Below are 19,336 nucleotides of genomic sequence, written 5' to 3'. Positions count from 1 at the left end.
AGAAGAGTACACTTTTTTTCCAAATTAAGGAGAATTTTTAAAATATCCAAAAATTTAAAAAATCCAAGTATAATTGGTATAATAGCAACACTAAACTTGGTAAACAATAATTGGCAACAAAATACATTTAAATGCTATAAAATCTTGTCCAAACAAGTTCCAAGGTGCCAGCCATTTAATAACCAAGATGCAAACTAATTTTCTTGTAACAAGTCTACACCCAATTCTATCAAATATGTCCTTAGTTGGTTATCCAGTTGGATTCAACATTTTGAGAGCTTATCTGACAGCCATTCAAGACCCTCATACAGACTGGTTCCTTGGGTAGCACAGGTAATCTTGAATGTACAAAGTTCTGTTGCTAAGGGACTGCAGACCTAGTTTACCTGTCATTTCGCTAATCTCCATGGCATTGCACAGATCCTCCTTGTTTGCAAAGAGCAGCAGCACAGCATCCCACAATTTATTTTCCTGAAGCATTTTCTGCAGCTTTTCAGTGCCCTCTTGAATTCTCTTACAACCATTGCTACCTACCACAAAAATAAGACCCTGTGTGTTTTGGAAGTAATGCTGCCAAAGAGTTCTAATTTTATCTTGACTACTGACATTCCAGACTATGAAACAAATGTTTTTATATTCTACTGTTTCCACATTAAAACCAATAGTAGGAATGGTCTGGTCTTTTCTTCAGGAACACTTTGAAATCTTTAGTTCATTAAATAACTATAGTTTCCCCTGAAAGAATTTGGTCAGTTTTGATGGGTAGGTGATTCTTGTTTGTAAATCTAGTTTCCTTGCCTTCTGTTCCTTCAATGTGGAAGCTGATCCTGTGTAATTTTGACTAGGGCTCCATGATATTTGAGTTGCTTCTTTGTAGCTGCTTGCAGTACTTTCTTCTTGATTTGGGAGCTCTTTAATTTGACTATAACATTCCTGGGAGTTGTCATTTGGGAATTTATGGCAGGAGGTTATCTGTGAATTCTTTCTATTTCTATTCTACACTCTTATTTAAGAATATCAGGACAGTTTTCTTTTATGATTTCTTATAATATGATGTCTAGACTTTGTATTGTGATCATGACTTTCAGGTGGCCCAATAATTCTTAAATTACCTCTCATGACCCTCTTTTCCAGGTCATTTGGTTTTTCAATGAGAAATTTCACATTTCCTTCTATTTTTTCATTCTTTTGATTTTGTTTCATTAATTCTTGATGTTTCATGAAGTCATTAGCTTCTATTTGCCAAATTCCAATTTTTTTACTTTATTTTTTATTTTTTCAAAACATACTTACTGTCCATCTTGGAGTCAATACTATGTATTGGCTCCAAGGAAGAACAGCGGTAAGGGCTAGGCAATGGTAGTTAAGTGACTTGTCCAGGGTCACATAGCTAGAAAGTGTCAGAGGCCAGATTTGAACCTAGGACCTCCCATCTCTAGGCCTGGCTCTCAATCTACTAAGCCACCTAGCTGCCCTCTTAATTGGTTTTTGAAGTCTTTTTTGAGCCCTTCCAGAATCTGTGTCCAATCCATATTTTACTTTTGGGCTTTGCTTGCATTTACTTTGCTTTTACTATCTCCTTCTGTGTCTGTACCTTGTTTGTCTCCATAAAAATTCATTAGAGTTAGGTGCCTTTTTGTTGTTTGCTCATTTTTCCTATCTAATTATGAGTAGCCTTTGAGGGATGATATGATGGTCTGAGGGCTGAGATCTCTGAAAGCTCATTTTCCCTGCTAATTCATTTGACCCTTGAGATGCTGATAGCTTAAAGGCTTGACTCAGGTTTAGATGTAATCTTTTGATCTCACTCTGATCTTGAACAGGCCAGGGGCTGTGTAATTCATCTAATCAGGCACACTCTTGATTGTTCTGTCTTGGAGCTCCATCTTGAACTTTTGGGTTTTTCTTTTCTTGAAAGTTGTTTCACTCTGTCTCCTTATAGGTTCTTTCACTCCTGTATTTGTTTTAGGGTGATATTTTAATATCGATTGGAGAGGATTCTCATTGTGGCACAGAGCTCCTCTGGATTACTTTGTCATCTTGGTTCCACACCCAGAAGTCACAATATTTGTAATTTAAAAAAATTATTAATAGTAGTAGAGTGAAAAGGAGAATACATAGGCAGAGGGTAGGAAAGTAAGCTGATTAGGATGATATGACATGAAAAAAATTAAGGAGTGAAAAAGAGGATTGCACAGAGAGAAAAGGGAAGGGAGAGATGGAAGGGGGTAACTCATCTAACATAAAGAGGTATGAAAAACTATTACAGTGGAGGGGAGGATGAGGGTGGTGATGGGCAATGCTTAAACTTTACTTTCATTTTAAGTAGCTCAGAGAGGGATGAACAACCATAATCATTGGGGTATAGAATCCTATCTTACTGGTATTACACACTGATGTTCTGGTTGAAGTTATGATGTTTCAGATGCCAGACAACTAGTCTATGTTGACTATACCTATTTAGGCTATTGTCAGGGGATGCCAGGCTAGGATGGATGCTGGGAAGATAGGAAGAACTATTTTTCTTCACACAGGAAAGAAATGAAATCTTGCTAAAAGGTACTATAATCAGTGAAGTAATAATAATACTAAACATATATACACCAAATAAATTTTAAAGGAGAAATTAAATTAACTTCAAGAAGATATAGACAGTAAAACTATACTAGAGGGGGGTCCTCTACTTCCTCCTTTCAGAACTAGATAAATCAAATAAAAAATAAAGAAGAAAGAAGTAAAAAAGTGAATGAAACCTTGGAAAATTTAGAATTAATAGATCTCTGGGAAGAATTGAATAGCAATAAAAAATATATACCTTTCTATCACTATTTAATTCTTTCCAGATTAGGAAAACAATCAGCATTATTGACCATATCAGTAACCAAGCTAACAGAAACCACGTGATTATCTTAATGTGTACAGAAAAAGCCTTTGACAAAAATACAAAATGCATTCCAATTAAAAGCACTAGAAAACATACGAATAAATGAGTTATTCCTTAAAATCGTAAGTAGCATACACCTAAAACCTTCAGCAAGTATCATCTGCAATGGGGATCAATTAGAAGCCTTCCCAGTAAGATCAGAGGTGAAGCAAAATAATAAATACCAATTATCACCACTATTATTTAATATTGCATTAGAATTTCTAGTTTTAGCAATAAGAAAAGGAAAAGATATTGAAGGAATTAAAGTAGGCAATGAGGAAACTAAACAATACTTCTTTGATGATATGATAGTATATTCAGAGAACCTTGGAAAATCAACTAGTAAAATACGAGTTGAAATAATAACTTCAGTAAAATTGCAGGATATAAAATAAATCCACAGAAATTATCAGCATTTCTATATATTACCAATGAAGTCCAGCAGCAAGAGTCAGAGAAATTCCATTTAAAATCACTCTGAACCATATAAAAAAACCTGGGAATCTATTTGCCAAGGCAAACACAGGAATTATATGAACATAATTACAAAACAGCTTTCACACAAATAAAGTCAGATCTAAATGGTTTTAAAAATATCACTTCCTTATGGGTAGCCTGAACTAATGTAATAAAAATATCAATTCTACCTAAATCAATTCATTTATTTGTGTCATATCAATCAAACTACCAAATAATTATTTTATAGGATTAGAAAAAATAATAACAAAATTCATTTGGAAGAACAAAATTTTGGTCAAGAGTATTACGGGAACTAATGAAAAAAATTTGAAAGAAGAAGGTCTAGTTGTATCACGTTTCAAACTGTACTATAAAACACCAATCATCAAAACAATCTGGTACTGGCTAAGGAATAGAGTAGTAGATCAATGGAATACATTAGATATACAATATAAAGGATCATTTGCTCTCAAAAAAAGTGCTGCTACAAACATCTTGGTACTTTTCTCTTATGAGTGGGAAGAATTTATGACCAAACAAGAGGCAGAAAGTATTATAAGATATAAAATAAATAATTTTGATTATATTAAATTAAAAGGCTTTTCTACAAACAAAACTAATCTTGCCTAGATTGGAAGGGAAGCAACAAACTGGGAATTTTTTTTTAATAACAAATGTCTCAGATAAATGTCTAATTTCTCAAATTTATAAAGACTGTCACTTTTATCAGAATATAAGCCATTTCCCAATTGACAAATGGTCATATTATATGAATAAGCAATTTTCAGATGAAGAAATCAAAGCCTTCAATATGCATATGAAAAAATGTTCTAAATCACTCTTTATTAGAGAAATTCAAATTAAAACAATGCTAAAATATCACTTTACTCCTATCAGATTGGCCAATATGCTAAAAAAGGAAAGTGGTAAATGTTGGAGGGGATGTGGCAAAATTGTGACACTGATGCATTGTTGGTCGAGTTGTGAACTGATCAAACCATTCTGGAAGGCAATTTGAAATTATAACCCAAGGCCTCTAAAACTGTCCATACCCTTTGATCCAGTATGATACTACTGGGTCTGTATCCTAAATAGATAATAAAAAAGGGGAAATGATGTACTTGTACAAAAATATTTATTGCTGCTCTTTTTGTGGTGGCAAAGAATTGTAAATTAAGGGGAATGGTTGAACAAATTGTGGTACATATTGGTAATGGAATACTATGGAGCTATAAGAAATGATAAACAAGATGGTTCAGAAAAAGCTGCAAAGATCTATGGGAATTGATGCTGAACAAAATAAGCAGAACTGGGAGAACATTGTACATAAAAACAGTAATATCGGACAAAGATTATTTGTGAAAACTTGGCTACTCTCAGCAATGCAATGATCTGGGACAATCCTGTAAGACATATGGCAGGGAATGCTATCCACCTCCAATAACTTTTGTTATTTTCTTTCACATCAGTGAATTTTTATTTTATTTTAGGGTTTTGGTCATATATGACTACTCTTACAATAATGACCAGTATGGAAGTGTATTTTTCATGACAGTAAAAATAATAAAGTAAGTGATAAGGTGAAAAAATTACTTAAATTACTTTGTTTGGTTTATTCTATAACAACATCAACACACCTGATAGCCTAAGATGAAATTCTTCTCCAAAGAAGACTAATTGCTTTCCAATTTATCATGATAGAGTTGATTGAGATGCTAACAACTTTCCCAGGCTTACAAGACAATATGTATCAGAAGAGACTTGAATTTATGTTATCCTTGCTCCAAAACTAGACTTCTCTCAACTTATTGTCCTGTCACTGTTTTAATGCTTTTAATGATTTATACTTGAATTTATAGAATTTCAAGGTGTTAATGTTATGGTGAGACAGATAAAAGACTTCAAAATCCCTGAAGAACCTTAAATAAAGGTTGATCCATTTGAAGAATTACTCTTTTTTTTCATAACAGCTTAACTGTAATTTAAAAGAGTGTTTTGCCAATTGTATAAATAAGGATATTGAGATATCAGTTGATTTTTTTGTTTCCATATCATCGACACCTAATAACTGACTTAAAACCCAAATACTTTTTACATTCTTTCAATGGTATCATGATATCTCTTCTGGGAGCACTTTTGAGGGGAAGGGGAAAGATGTTCACTATGAGATGTTTTAAGAATACTTTTAAGGGGAGGCAGCTGGGTGGTTCAGTAGATTGAGAGCCAGGCAATAGATGGGATATCCTGGGTTCAAATCTGGCCTCAGACACTACCTAGCTTTGTGACCTTAGGAAAGTCACTTAACTCCCATCGCCTAGGCAGTACCACTCTTCTGCCTTAAAACCAATACCCAGTATTGATTCTAAGATGGAAGGTAAAGGTTTTGTAAAAAAAGAATACCTTTAAGGGGTTAAGAGACCTAAGAAAATTGTTAGAAAAGTAGAATATCTTCTCTATGCCAGATCATCTCAGAACATTAAAAATTAACAGTAATTCTAAGCTTGGGAAAAGAGGAAAACCAAGGGCAGGATCACAGACATGAAGAATGGTAGGATTGGAAAAGAGCTTTTTGTACCCAGCACCTCACTTAGATTGCTCAGGACCAAGGGGAAAGGTATTGGTTCAAGAGCTCTCACTCCTTGGATTTGAGTGTTCTCTGGCCCTCCCAGACTCTAACATTCAGCAATTCTGGAAAGCTTCTTTTCCAGATGACTTGACTGGTTGTTTGACCTTTCTTATTATTTGTTAATAAATTCTGATGGGAATTCTCATTAATTCATGTTGATGATTTTCTCCTGGGTCAAAAGTTAACTTTCACTTGAACCAGCCACAACATATCTGCCAAACTGTCATGTCTTCTAAAGATGACATGATAATCACAGCTCTGGAGAATTTGATCTCTCTAGATATCTATAAAAGGTCTCCTGCTAGACTCTCCTTCAAAACATATTTTGAATAGGAAACCTGTATGTGTATTCATATATGCAGATGTTGTTTCATTGTTTGCTTAGATACTCTGTGTCACAGCCCCTGTCCTCTATCCTAGAAGATAAGACCAACAAGGTGAGTGTATATTTATATCCAAAACTCAGATGTAAGTATTTTAATGAAATTAGATCCTTTCAGGTCACTAAGGCTACTCAGGGCTCCTTAATTTAAGAGAGTCTGGAGGAGTTTTTGAAAAGAGATATGAATTTTTCCCTTGGAAATCAGGGATATATTGGTTCATCATCTACTTCCTTGATACATAAATGGAATCTGTAACCTTATTCCCCATGTTCTTTGTCCTCTGTATCTATGTGAATTTGTGCCTTTGTCTCTATCTTCTAGTTCTTCCCTGGCTCACTATGGCTTCTATCTCATCATATCATTCTGATCCCCCCTAGAATATCTGTACTTCCTTTATTTTGAATGAGAAGCTCTCTAGTGTTATAAAATAAACTAGAATGTTTTAGATGTTGTATAGATGGAGAAGGAGATATGACACCTCCCTCCTTTATAACAGTGCCCAGGCAGGATCCTGCAGGTCAATGGATGATATCCCTTCAGGTACCACCTGGGGTTGATTGATATTATATAATGGGCTCTTTAGCTTGGTAAAGATTGGTATCTGACTGTGTATCTCCCTTCCCAAAGAAGCTATGAATAACCACTTCAGGAAGGTACTTAAAAGCTTTGACTATATTTAACCAAAGAGGGGATAATGGGATTGGACAGAGGTACTGGGAAACCCTAATTAATTTGTTAATGATAAACCCTTAAACTGTAGGCAAGTAATGAATCAGGATGGTTAGTTCCTCTCTGGTCCAGCCTGGCCACAGCCACACCAGAGTAGGCAAATTGCTGCTTGATGTTTCAGCTTCTTCTCCTTTGCTAGATGATATGCCTAACCAGTCTTTGGAATATCCACCCTTACCACCCTCTTCTTCTTCTCCTGCCCACTTCCCGAATCCCTCTGGGCCCTGGGAAACCTAGATAATTAAGATGATTGATTTCCTAATATCTAGGGGCAGTAGAATCAGAGATGATGGTCTGGGTACAGGTTGATGATGTTAACAGGAACAAACAGTAATATCTTGCAAGGTTCAGCCTGCAAGTCTCAATCCTCAAAAGACCAGGATCCACAGGTCTCAGGGAAAGAAAGGACCCCTGCCAGGGCTGCCAGGGTGTTTTATACCCCCCTGGGCCAACTGCTCTCTCCTCTGTTCTCATGGCCCCCTGGGATATCCAACGCATCCACCTGCCAATCAACAGTGTGGATTCCTGGCTCCCAGAGATTCAATATTACACTAGTAAATCTTCACTCTCCTTTCTATCAGCTCTTAATCTGGTGTTAACTGAGAGTTGAACTCAGTATCTCTGAATCTGATCAGGAAATATAATAGGATTTAGGCATTGAAAGGCACAAAGGAAACACTCTCTGTTCTTCTAGAACTTATAGCATATGTGATATAAACAACATATGTAAATGTAAGCCATTATGAAAAATATATGAAGTCCAAAGTGATTTCTTGGATATAACAACTGATGAAGGCAGTAGCTTCTTGGGTAAACAATAGCTCTGTGTCAGAGGTAGAAACTGGCACTAAGGCTTTAAACATAGAATAGCAAGTGGGCCACTTTTGGTGGAATGTAGTGTGATAAGAGAGACTAATGTTCAGTAATCTTAGAAAAGGAGACGGAAGAAATATTGTACAGTATTTTATGCACAAAACATTTAAAGTTTATATTTTATTCTAGAGTAAATGAGGAGCTGCTGGCATTTTGAGCCCAGAGTGAGGGTTTCAGAGCAGTGCATTAGGATACTGAGCATTTTGGCTATACCATCATCTCTAGCCAGTCTATTTCAGCGAGGAGGCTTTGGGTTTGATTATCTTCTTTAGCACGGGTATTGACTTTGCTGATGGTCTCAATCAAGTTGCTTATGAGCTTGCAGCTGATTTGTGCTTATTGGACTTAATCATAATTATATAATCTGTTTCATTTTTAGTATTTTTTAGGAATAAGGATGTCATAGCAGGACCCCTGCTTCCATTTATGAAGTACTCTCGAATAGAAGCAATTCTACATTCATCAATAAAATGAAGCAAGAGCACATCATAAATTGGGTATGCAACTAAAGAAACCAGAAAAACTGACCCCCCAATTAAAGCATCACATTAGAAATTCTGAAAAATCAGAAATAATAATAAAATTGAAAGTAAAAAAGCAATTGAACTAGTAAATAAAACAGAGTTGGTGTTATGAAAAAAAACATTAAAATAGATAAACCACTGATTACTTTGATTTTAAAAAGAAGAAAGGCAATTTACCAGCATTAAAAATGGAAAAGGTGAAATTGCCACCAATGAAAAAATTAATAAAATTATTTGGAGTTATTTTGTCCAGTTATCTGATAACCTGACTATATAATAGATGAGAATGTAAAGAAATATAAATTATCCTGATTAACAGAAGAGGAAATAGAATACTTCATTCCATTTTAAAAAAAGAAATTGGACAAGCCATCAATGAAAAATCCCCAGGTTGAGATGGATTCATAACTGAACTCTATCAAACACTTAATGAACAACTAATTCCTTTACTATATAAATTAGTTGGGAAAATAGTTATGAAAGGAAGTCTACCAAATTCCTTTTATGACTCAAATGTGGTGGTGTTACCTGAACCAGGAAGAACAAAAACACAGAAAAAAATAGAGTACTATCCCTAAGAATATTGATACAAAAATCTTAAACAAAATACTAGCAAGGAGATTACAGCAATATGCCACAATGATCATAATTTATGACCTGGTGGGTTTTATATCAAGAATGCAGGAAAGGTTCAATATTATGAAGCCACCAGCATATTTGAACATTTCAATAACAAACCAACAGAAACCATATGTTTATCTCAATAAATAAAAAAAAACTTTTGACAAAATAGGAGATCTATTCCTATTAAAAATATGAGAAAACTTTGGAATAAATTGAACATTCCTCAAGATGACAAATAGCATCTATTTAAATATATCACAAACATTCTTTGTAATGAGGATAAAATATAAGCCTCCCTCATAGGATTAGGAAAGCATGCCCATTATCTCCACTAGTATTCAACAATATACTAGAAATACTAACTATAGCAAAAAGATAAGAAAAAATTAAAAGAACTAGAATAAGCAATGAGGAAATAAAGCTAGCACTTTTTGCAGATGAAATGATGGTATACCTAGGGAATCCTAGAGAACTAACCAAAAAACTAATTGAAATAATTAGCAACTTTAGCAAAGTTGCAAAATATAAAATTAAGCCACATAAACCATCAGAATTTCTCTGTACAACCAATAAGTACAATATCAAGAGACAAAAGGAGAAATCCCATTTAAAATAACTATAGAAAAAAAAATATATATATAGTCAGAGAGTCTACCTGCCAGGACAAACTCAGGGACTATATGAACACAACTACAAAATACTTTTTACGCCAATTCCAATCTAAACAACAGGGAAAACATTAATCACTTATGGATAGGCCAAGGCAACATAATAAAAATGAAAATTCTTCCTAAATTAATTTATGTATTCAATGCCATACAAATCAAACTTCTGAAAATTATTTCAAAGAGCCAGAAAAAAATAATAATAAATTTCAACTGGAAGAAAAAGAGCCCTAGGAAGGAAATTAATGAAAAAAAGCCCTCTATTTTCATCTATTTCTATCATCTACTTCAATTCAAAAGCAAGCATTATAAGTATAGAGAAAAGTTAGAGACATTTTAAATAGGATCAGAAATAAAATCAAGAAGTCTTTTATCACTTCTTATCCCTATTTTATATAATGAAATAAATTTTATCTCTAATAATAATATGAGAAACAAAAGAAGAAATAATAGTGTAGAGCAAGGTTTTTGCATTGCAATATTGGCTCAGGTATACCTGTCAGTTATCAGAATGGAATGTTGGCATGACACATGCCATGTGCCAGATGCCAACTGGCAGTTGGGCCGTGACTATAAAAGGCCCTGCAAACCCAACCCTGGGTTCTGTTTTCACCTGTCTTCACCCAGATCACCTATTTATCCCTGATATTCCCTGGGGCCCCGGGTGGTGGAAGGGTGGTGACAGGGTGGTGGAATCATGGGTAGGAATTAGGATAGCCAAGAGATTAGGACCATCATCAAGAGCAACCCAACAACATCTATTTTCTTTTCAACTATGTAGCTAGTGGATTAATTTACTATCTAACCAGTGACTCTGGCAGAGGGCAGACAGCCCTCGGCCTGCCAAGACCTTTTAGGACCTTTGCCAGCACCAATCAGCTGATCATAGCACTAGCTAAGAAACACCAAAGCCCTTTTACCTTGTTTTCCCTTCCCAGTTTCAATAAATCCCTTAGCCTGTAATCTGAGAATCCTGTGATTATTCCTATACCATCAAGGATAAGGAGACTAGGGAGAGGAGAGAATACTGAGTAGTTCAAGGTTCAGTGGAGGTTGAATCTAAGCCTCCATTGTTAGGCAGGAAGTTCTAGTCTTGACTTCCTGCTGTTTCTGCTCAGCATCCAGTAAGAGGCAGCTACCTCAGCAGGGAGGGGCCACTCACCAAACATCTTAAAGGGGCCTAACAGTTAGCAGTGAGGATACACTGGGCACCTAGCTATCAAGGGTTTGAATTTATACTATACCAAGTTTCATTCCCAGCTGAGGCTGCTCACCTATGTTAACATCTAACTCCAATCTCCTGCTACTCTAGTTACTGGCTCCCAGGCCCCTAGTAGTGACCCCCTTTATCATCCTACCATTATGACAATAGGTGAAAAGGATTTCAGAGTAGCTCTTTTTTAGATAAAATGATTATTTCCTTAGGAAACCTGGAAGTAGTATCAAAAGATAAAATAAATTCAGAAAGAATTGAAAGATTTAAAACAATATGACACAAATAATCAAATTTTTTAGTTGAAAACACAGTAGTCAGTAAATCAGCAGATAATGAAGTATTTGCAATGTTCAAGGAAGAGTGATAAGTTCTGTGGACAGAAATATAAGCAGTAAGAAAAGCAGTTCAAAGCCATAATGAACATAAGTTCTAATGAGGAAGATGACATATAAAAGGGAGTTAAAAATAGGATGAGGGATAGATATACAAGTGGAAATATGGTAGTAAAATTCCTAGAATATGAAACACAGCCAGGTAAGAAATGAAGCATGAGAAACCTTTATCATTTGCTAAAACAAGTCCCCTCAAAGGAAGCCACCAATGTGAAAAGAAGTCCAACATAGAGGAGGAATGTTCTAGGGTAAGAAATCCAAACATTCTGAGTGAAGTTCTGGAGTAAGAAGGCAGCCTAGTCACTGTAGCAATGTCAAAGATATAGTAAGGAATGGAATAGGGATAGAGATCAAAAGAAAAATTCCCTTAAAAAAACTACAGAAAAAATATAAATATGTACAGATGCATGTATACATGTAAACATTCATATACTTATATACACACATACTATTTACTAATTTTATGCATCGAATATATAATATGAACATGTAAATGTTTTATTGATCATTTAAAATGATCAAATATGGCATAGCATTTTCTGTTAATATAGAATCATTTACATTTTATTTATCTACCCTATTGAAAAGCAATTAATGTTTCTCCAATTACTTTGATTTGTTTTTATTTCTTCAAAAAGTTTTAAAGTTGCATTTCAATATTTTCTTGGACTGTATTTGTAGACATGTATTATATATAATGTATATTTTATTATATGTTATATAATTTTTATATATTATGTTCTCCTAAACATAGTATACAATATAACATTACAATGGAATATAGGCATAGAGCATTCTATGCCTATGTTCATATACATGTGTATATTTAAATATATATTTATATCTACTTGTACCCACATGTATATTAAAATAGACTTATAAAGTACACTTTGAAAAAATAAAAATTAAACAAAATAAAGGGAGAAATAGTAAATTGTTCATTGATAGGATATATTATGTCAAAAATGAAAATACAAATTAAATTAATTTACTTATTGTTTTCTATACCAGTCAAGTTAACAAAAATATGCTTTATGTAGCTATTAAAACATTGTTTAAAAATAATATGAAAGGATAAAAGTATGAGATGCTCAATGGTAATAATGAAAAAACAAAGTGAGAATGAAATCTATCAAATTCTACTATGAAGGGGGAATTAGTAAAATAATTATATCTGAAAGAAAGCCTAGGAGAAATTAGGTACACAACAGAAAGCAACCCAGCAGTGTACTATTTCATTAACTCAAAGAACAGTTATAAAGAGAAGGAATCCTTATTTGATTAAAAAATTAATGATGGAACTGGTAATGGTCTGGTCTTGCCTGAGATGATCTCCATGGACATATGGTCTAGATATAAAAATATATCATAAATGTATTAGAGGAACAAAGAAGAAATTACCTTTAGGATCTGTGATAGAAGTTTTTGAGAGTCAGTTTTTCTTAATTAAAAAAAATTAATTGTCTAATCAAAACATCCTAATCTGACCAAACAATTCTCTCAAAAATCAAAAGATTGCCCCCTCTCCCTGCCACTCTCCTGGGCTGTAACAAATAAAATTGATATAGATGGATATATTCAATAATATTAATAGTGTATTATAATCCATATTGGTAATTAAGCCACGTGCCTGCTAAGATCTAATTCAAATCGTCCACTATTACCTTCTGCCCACCTGGCTGCATCTTAGGAAAGAGAGTGTCTCAATCAAGTTCTGAGACTTTATACATTTTCTACATAATCACACTTCCTCCTCACCTGTATTACACAAGAGGAATCATGGAAAATGTAGTTTTCAAGTCTTCTAAATGTCCACAGGAATTATATATCATGGACCTGAATATTAAGACTCAACGAACCCCAAAGAACTCCAAATTCCAATAACACAGTGCCAGGTACCAATATATATTCAAATCCTCCCTTGAAAATCTCAAGATATCTCCAAATTAAAATGGGCTATTTAGGAGGTAGTCCATTAAACTCTCAATACTTCCTCACATTTGCAGGTGATGGTTCTTATGCAGGCAGGAAAAGAATCATTGTAAAACATTCCCATCAGCCAGATTTTGTGAAAGGAACACATTCCCTGAAATTCCTACGAACAAAGAAAATGTACAAACCTGTGGTCTGGATGTTGGCTGTGAACCAAATCCTGGCACAGGAATCTATTAGAACTGTTCTAATATAGGGCTCTGATGAACTAATACAGCATATAAAAATAAGTTCTCATAGATCTAGAGATAAGGGTAAAGTTTATGAATAAACAAATAAGGGAGAGGATAACAGAAGAAAAAATATAAAATTTTGATTGTATAAACTAAAAGTTTCCAAATAAACAGATGAAGTAAAAATCAGAAAGGGAACAGTTAGTTGGGAGGAAATCTTTGTAGCAAGTTTCTCTGACCAAATTTCATGTCCAAGAAATATGAGTAAATGATTCAAATTTATAAGCTACTTCAAAACTGATAGATGGTTAAAGGATATCAAAAAGTATTTTCAAAGTTAGAAATCAAGATGATGAATAGTCATAAGTGAAAAGGTCTAAATTATTAATAATTAGATGAATATAAAATAAAGCAACTTTGTAGTTTTTCTTCATCTTCATCAGGATAAATGAGGAAAATCATAAATTTTGGATGGGCTACAGGAAAATTGGAAGAAAAAAATATACCTTTTATGTGCTTATGTAAGCTTCAAAATTGATATCTACATACTCCAAATATTATATTTAATAAATTTATTAATAATAACTTGAAGCAAAAAGGAAAGTAAAAAGCCAAAGTAAAGAAGGAGCCAGCCCAGCCACACATGGGGAAAAAAGCGATAGGTAGGTGGAGTTATACACAATTATATACAAATGATGTAAACAGGCAACTTGAGGATGAGAGAAGAAAGGGATGCTGGGAGATGAAGCCCAAGGATTTAAGATTTTCTATTTACACACTTAACACTTAAAGAGTCTATTCATGGCCTTGTACTTTGATATAAAATCATGGAACTGTAAAGTGTTATAGGAAAAATTAAGATGTGTAAGTTTGCAGATGGATATCTTAATTTTTCTTATAACAAAAGTCTCTAATTTGTATTATTTTTATTCCTCAGGTGAACCGTTAGTTGAACTGTGGATTGGGCCATTTATTCTGGAAAGCAATTTGGAAAGGTGCCTAAAAAGTATGTTAAGCTTTATTTTTATCCTTCGACCCAGTTATAAACAAAATTAGGCCTATAACAAAAGGAAATAAAAGGAAATGAACTTCTCTGTACCTATATATTTCTAGAAGCTCTCTTCATAGTAGCACCAATTGAAAAATAAAGGTGTTTCCTATTATTGGGCAATGGCTAAAATCCTAGCATTACAAAGGTGACATTAAAGCAACAAGGAAATATTCTATCTCTATTATTTTCTAAAGTATTATTGTGATTCTGAAAATAAAGGGCTAAAAGAGACATTATAAATTTTACTGTCATTAATACTTTTCAATGGTTAATAGGGTAGCAGTAAAAGCAATATTTTCAGAAGGTTCTTCTGAATGGGAATAAATAATTAATGGTAACTCTGTTGGATATAGGGTATATCTTCCTAGCCTAAAGAAACACTTTGATCTTGTGAAAGGTTAAATTTTTTGGGGGTAGCAGTTTGAACAAAAGTCAGTGAGCAGTTTATTAAATGCAAAACACTTAATTTATTATTAAGAAATACAGCTAGAGGGGCATCTGGGTAGCTCAGTGCATTGAGAGCCAGGCCTAGAGATGGGAGGTCCTAGGTTCAAATCTGACCTCAGACACTTTCATGCTGTGTGACCCTAGGCAAGTCACTTGACCCCCATTGCCTACCCTTACCACTCTTCTGCCTTGGAGCCAATAGGCAGTATTGACTCCAAGATGGAAGGTAAGGGTTTAAAAAAATACGGATAGGAAATAGGAAGGGGGAAAGTGAAATAAATCTTACAATAGCTTGCAACTATACCCAAGATCCCAATCCTAACTAATTTTCTCTAAAAAATCCTAAATATATCTGCCTCAGAAGGCAGTATCTTCTGCTAGGCTGAAACCCTTGCCTACTTCCCTACTCTGACTATCTACTAATATAATCACTGTCTATCTACCTATCTACCCAAGTTAGTAATAATCAATAAGGCTATTAAGTCCTTAATTTTGTTTCTCTGTCTCCAACCAGAGAGAATACTGGCAGCACACCCTCTCCCAGGAGGCCCAGAGACAAAAAAGCTCTTCCAATGGTCAGCTGTAACTAACTCTCAGCCACACCCCTGTAACTGTCACTAAAGGACAGTTTGCACAGCAGGAGATCTCTAACTGACAACTTGCAAAGCAGGGGGTCTCTTCCTGAAAAAATATTATATAGGAAAGGAAAAAAGGAAGAAATTAATAAAAACTCTCTTAACAATCTCTTTATTTCAGAACAGGATCCATTGGTTTTGATCCATTACACATTTGGAAGGCAAAAAAAAATGATTTCTAACGACATAGCACTGGGGATCTTTTTTCTCTCTCAGACTGCATTTGGAGCACTGGGAAATTCTTTTCTTCTGGGGCTTTATATCATCACCTTACTCACTGGTTCCAGGATTAGGCCTATAGACATGGTTCTCTTTCAACTGGCTTTTGTCAATAACCTGATGCTTCTCTCCAAGGGGATCCCTCAGACAATGGCTGCCTTCGGGCTTAAAAATTTCCTTGAAGATGTAGGATGTAAGCTTGTCTTTTACGTTCACCGAGTTGCCAGGTGCCTTTCTCTTTCCATCACCTGCCTCCTCAGTACACTCCAAGCCATCATCATTACTCCTAGAAGCTCCAGGTGGACTCAACTCAAAGACAAAATCCTAAAGTACATTGTGGCATTCAGTTTGTCATGGTGGACCTTTCATCTGTTGGCAAATCTTTTGATTCTTATATATATAAAAGGGCCAAAGAGAAGTAAGAACATCACAGAAATAAAGAATTTCATTTATTGTTCTGATTCATTTCATGGTTCACCTAATATTGCACTATATGTATTCATAATCTCCCTTCCTGATGTTGTATGTGTGGGAATCATGGTCTGGACCAGTGGATATATAGTGTTGATCCTTTATAGACACCATAAAAGAATCCAGTACATTCGTGGCCAAAATCTCATGTCTACTGGCTCCCCTGAGGACAAAGCCACACAAACTGTTCTCTTGCTAGTCAGCATGTTTGTCTCTTTTTACTCACTGAATTCTGTCTTGGCAGCGAGTATTCATTTTTGGGAGCAAACTTCCTGGCTGATTCATACCTCTGTCTTCCTGGCTGCTTGCTTTCCATCTTGCAGCCCTTTTGTTTTAATTATCAGTGATTCTCAAGTCTTGAAGTACTACTTGGCGCTCCGGAGAAAGATGGGGAAAGATAAAACTCCAATCCTGAAACAATACTGATGAAATACAGCTAGGTGAATGCAATGGATAGAGTACTGGACCTGTGATGGAGAAGAACTAAGTTTAATTCCTTCTTCATATACTTAGTAGCCATAAAATCCTGATCAATATCATTAAACTCTCCTTGCTTCATTCCCACCATTTGTAAAATGAGCATTATAATCATATATACCTCCTGGGGTTGCTGTGAGAATCAAGAGATAATTCTTGCAAAATGTTTTGAAAAGGTCAAAGTGCTGTTTGAATGTTAGGTGTTGTTATTGCTATAGTAATCATTATCATCATGACTTTCTTTCAGAGGAGACTAAAGTCTAAAAAATAAGTAATCTGAAATAGAAAATTAAGTCAAATTTATAAAGAAGCAATAACTCCATTCTAAAGTAAATTATAGCTAGGCAACTTGTGAATTTAGTGATGATGGACTTATTCAATAAACTAAAGGCAAAATTATCTACAGCTCCTTACATATGTGAAACTTCTATAATTTCTCAGAATAGCTTAGAGCTTTTATCTCATAAGTCATTTTATAAATCTGACATTAAACAGGCAAATTCATTTTCTATAATTTCTATGAGGGGCCCCAAATCCTCTGCTTGATATATGTGATCTTTTCATGGTCTTGTGCTGTGGTGATGTCATGAACCTATGAAGATTATAAGTTCCAGCATCAACTTTCTATTATTATTCCTCATGTTCTCCCCATTTTTACTCTTTGATGTGTTATTTCTTTCATCTAGATATCTTTCTTCATTTCTCTATACTTCTCTTTCTTCATTTTCCTCCTTCCCTAGATATGTAACATACTAGAAGCTTTGGAGTTGGGTAAAATTTGATTATAGTAAATGTTCATTATAATAGAGTTTAATTTTTTCTTAGATAATTAACCATGTTATAGCCAAGTTAAAGAACTTCCAGATCAAGGAAAAAATACTACAGGCTGCTAAAAAGAAACCATTCAGATATCATAGAGCCACAGTTAGGATACACAGGACCTGACTGCATCCACATTGAAGGACCAGAAAGCATGGAATATGTTATTCTGGAAAGCAAGGGAACTAGGATTATAACCAAGAATCAACTATCCAGCAAAATTGACTATATTCTTATGGGGAAAAGTATGGGCATTTAATAAAATAGAAGATTTCCAAGAATTCCTAAGGAAAAGACCTTACTTAAACAGAAAATTTGATGTCCAAATACAGAACTCAAGAGAATCACCAAAAGGTAATTAAGAAAGGAAAAAATGTGACCCAATAAGTTCAAGTGATTTGTATTCCTATAAGAAAAATGATATTGATAATTCTTAAAAATTGTTATTATCACTCAGAGGGTATAGTGACAAACTGTAAAAAAGAGGATAATACTAAGATAAATGGAAAAAGAGATAAAGTGGGGTAAATATATATTTTATAAAGAAGAACATGGGGGAGAAGATGAGAAGATCAATACAATGGAAGGTTAGAAGAGGTTGGCTACAGGTAATACTTAAATCTTAGGCACATTGAAATTGATGCAGAGGGGGAAGAACAATCATTTCCATTGGGACAGAGGATTGTATTGTGTCATATAGAGAAGTAGAAAGGTAATAAATGGGGTGGTGGGGAGGGGAGTAATACAAGGGAGGAAGAGTTTGGGGAGTCTTTTAAAAGGCACTATATAATAAGAGGGGAATAAATAAGATGGAATGGGTGGGAAAGGGAGTAACATTAGGGAAGGGAAAGGGAAGAGACTGACTAAAAGCAAAAAGTTGGAGGGAAGGGTAAGAAGGATAAGAGAAAAGACAGAAACAAAGGAAGAAGTCAAAATGGAGGGGAATGCACAGACAGTAATCATAACTGAATGTGAATGGGATGAACTCACCAATAAAAAGGAAGTAGATAGCAGAAAGGATTAAAAAAACAGAGTCCTACCATGTTGTCTCCAGGAAACATAATTGAGGCAGGTAAACATACTAAAGAAGGACAAAGATGTGAAAAATATGATAAAAAAGGGTGTTTAATAAAGGGAAAATATACCTTCACTTTGGCAAGTTCCTGCTCTTTTCCTAAACTCTGGACCAAAAGTCACTCCCAGAGTGGAATTGGTCCTTTTATAGACCAATCCTGTTCTAGGATGTCAAAAGAATGGAACCCTGGGGAGAGCAGAGAATTCTAGTGGATGTAGTCCCCCAGCATACAATTTTTACAAAACACACAATACGTAGGTAAGAGTAAGAAGGTGGAGCAGAATTTACTGGACTACAACTGAGACAAAGAAGACAGGAGTAGCAATTATGATTTCAGATAAAGCTAAAGAAAAAAATAGATCTCATTAAAAGAGATAAGGAAGATAATTATATCTTGATGAAAGACAGCATAAATAATGAAGAAATATCAGTATTCAACATATATGCACCAAATGGTAAGCACTCAGATTTCTAAGGGAGAAACTAAAGGAGTTTAAGGAAAAAAATGATAGTAAAACCATACTTGTGAGGGACCTTAAGCTTCCTCTATTAGAACTAGA

The 19,336-nt window shown here is 34.6% G+C and overlaps 1 protein-coding gene across 1 annotated transcript; it reads left to right on the top strand.

Annotated features, from left to right (window-relative positions):
* Positions 1-15,886: 15,886 nt before the first annotated feature.
* LOC123241080 (vomeronasal type-1 receptor 1-like) lies at positions 15,887-16,831 on the top strand. Its single transcript, XM_044668788.1, has one exon. It carries the CDS (start codon positions 15,887-15,889, stop codon positions 16,829-16,831), a length of 945 nt encoding a protein of 314 aa, XP_044524723.1.
* Positions 16,832-19,336: the final 2,505 nt, after the last annotated feature.

The sequence above is a fragment of the Gracilinanus agilis genome, chromosome 3, assembly GCF_016433145.1.
Source record: "Gracilinanus agilis isolate LMUSP501 chromosome 3, AgileGrace, whole genome shotgun sequence".
NCBI classification, from domain to species: domain Eukaryota; kingdom Metazoa; phylum Chordata; class Mammalia; order Didelphimorphia; family Didelphidae; genus Gracilinanus; species Gracilinanus agilis.
Note: the sequence above shows the minus strand (reverse complement) of the source record. Positions and strands in the feature narration are given on the sequence as shown.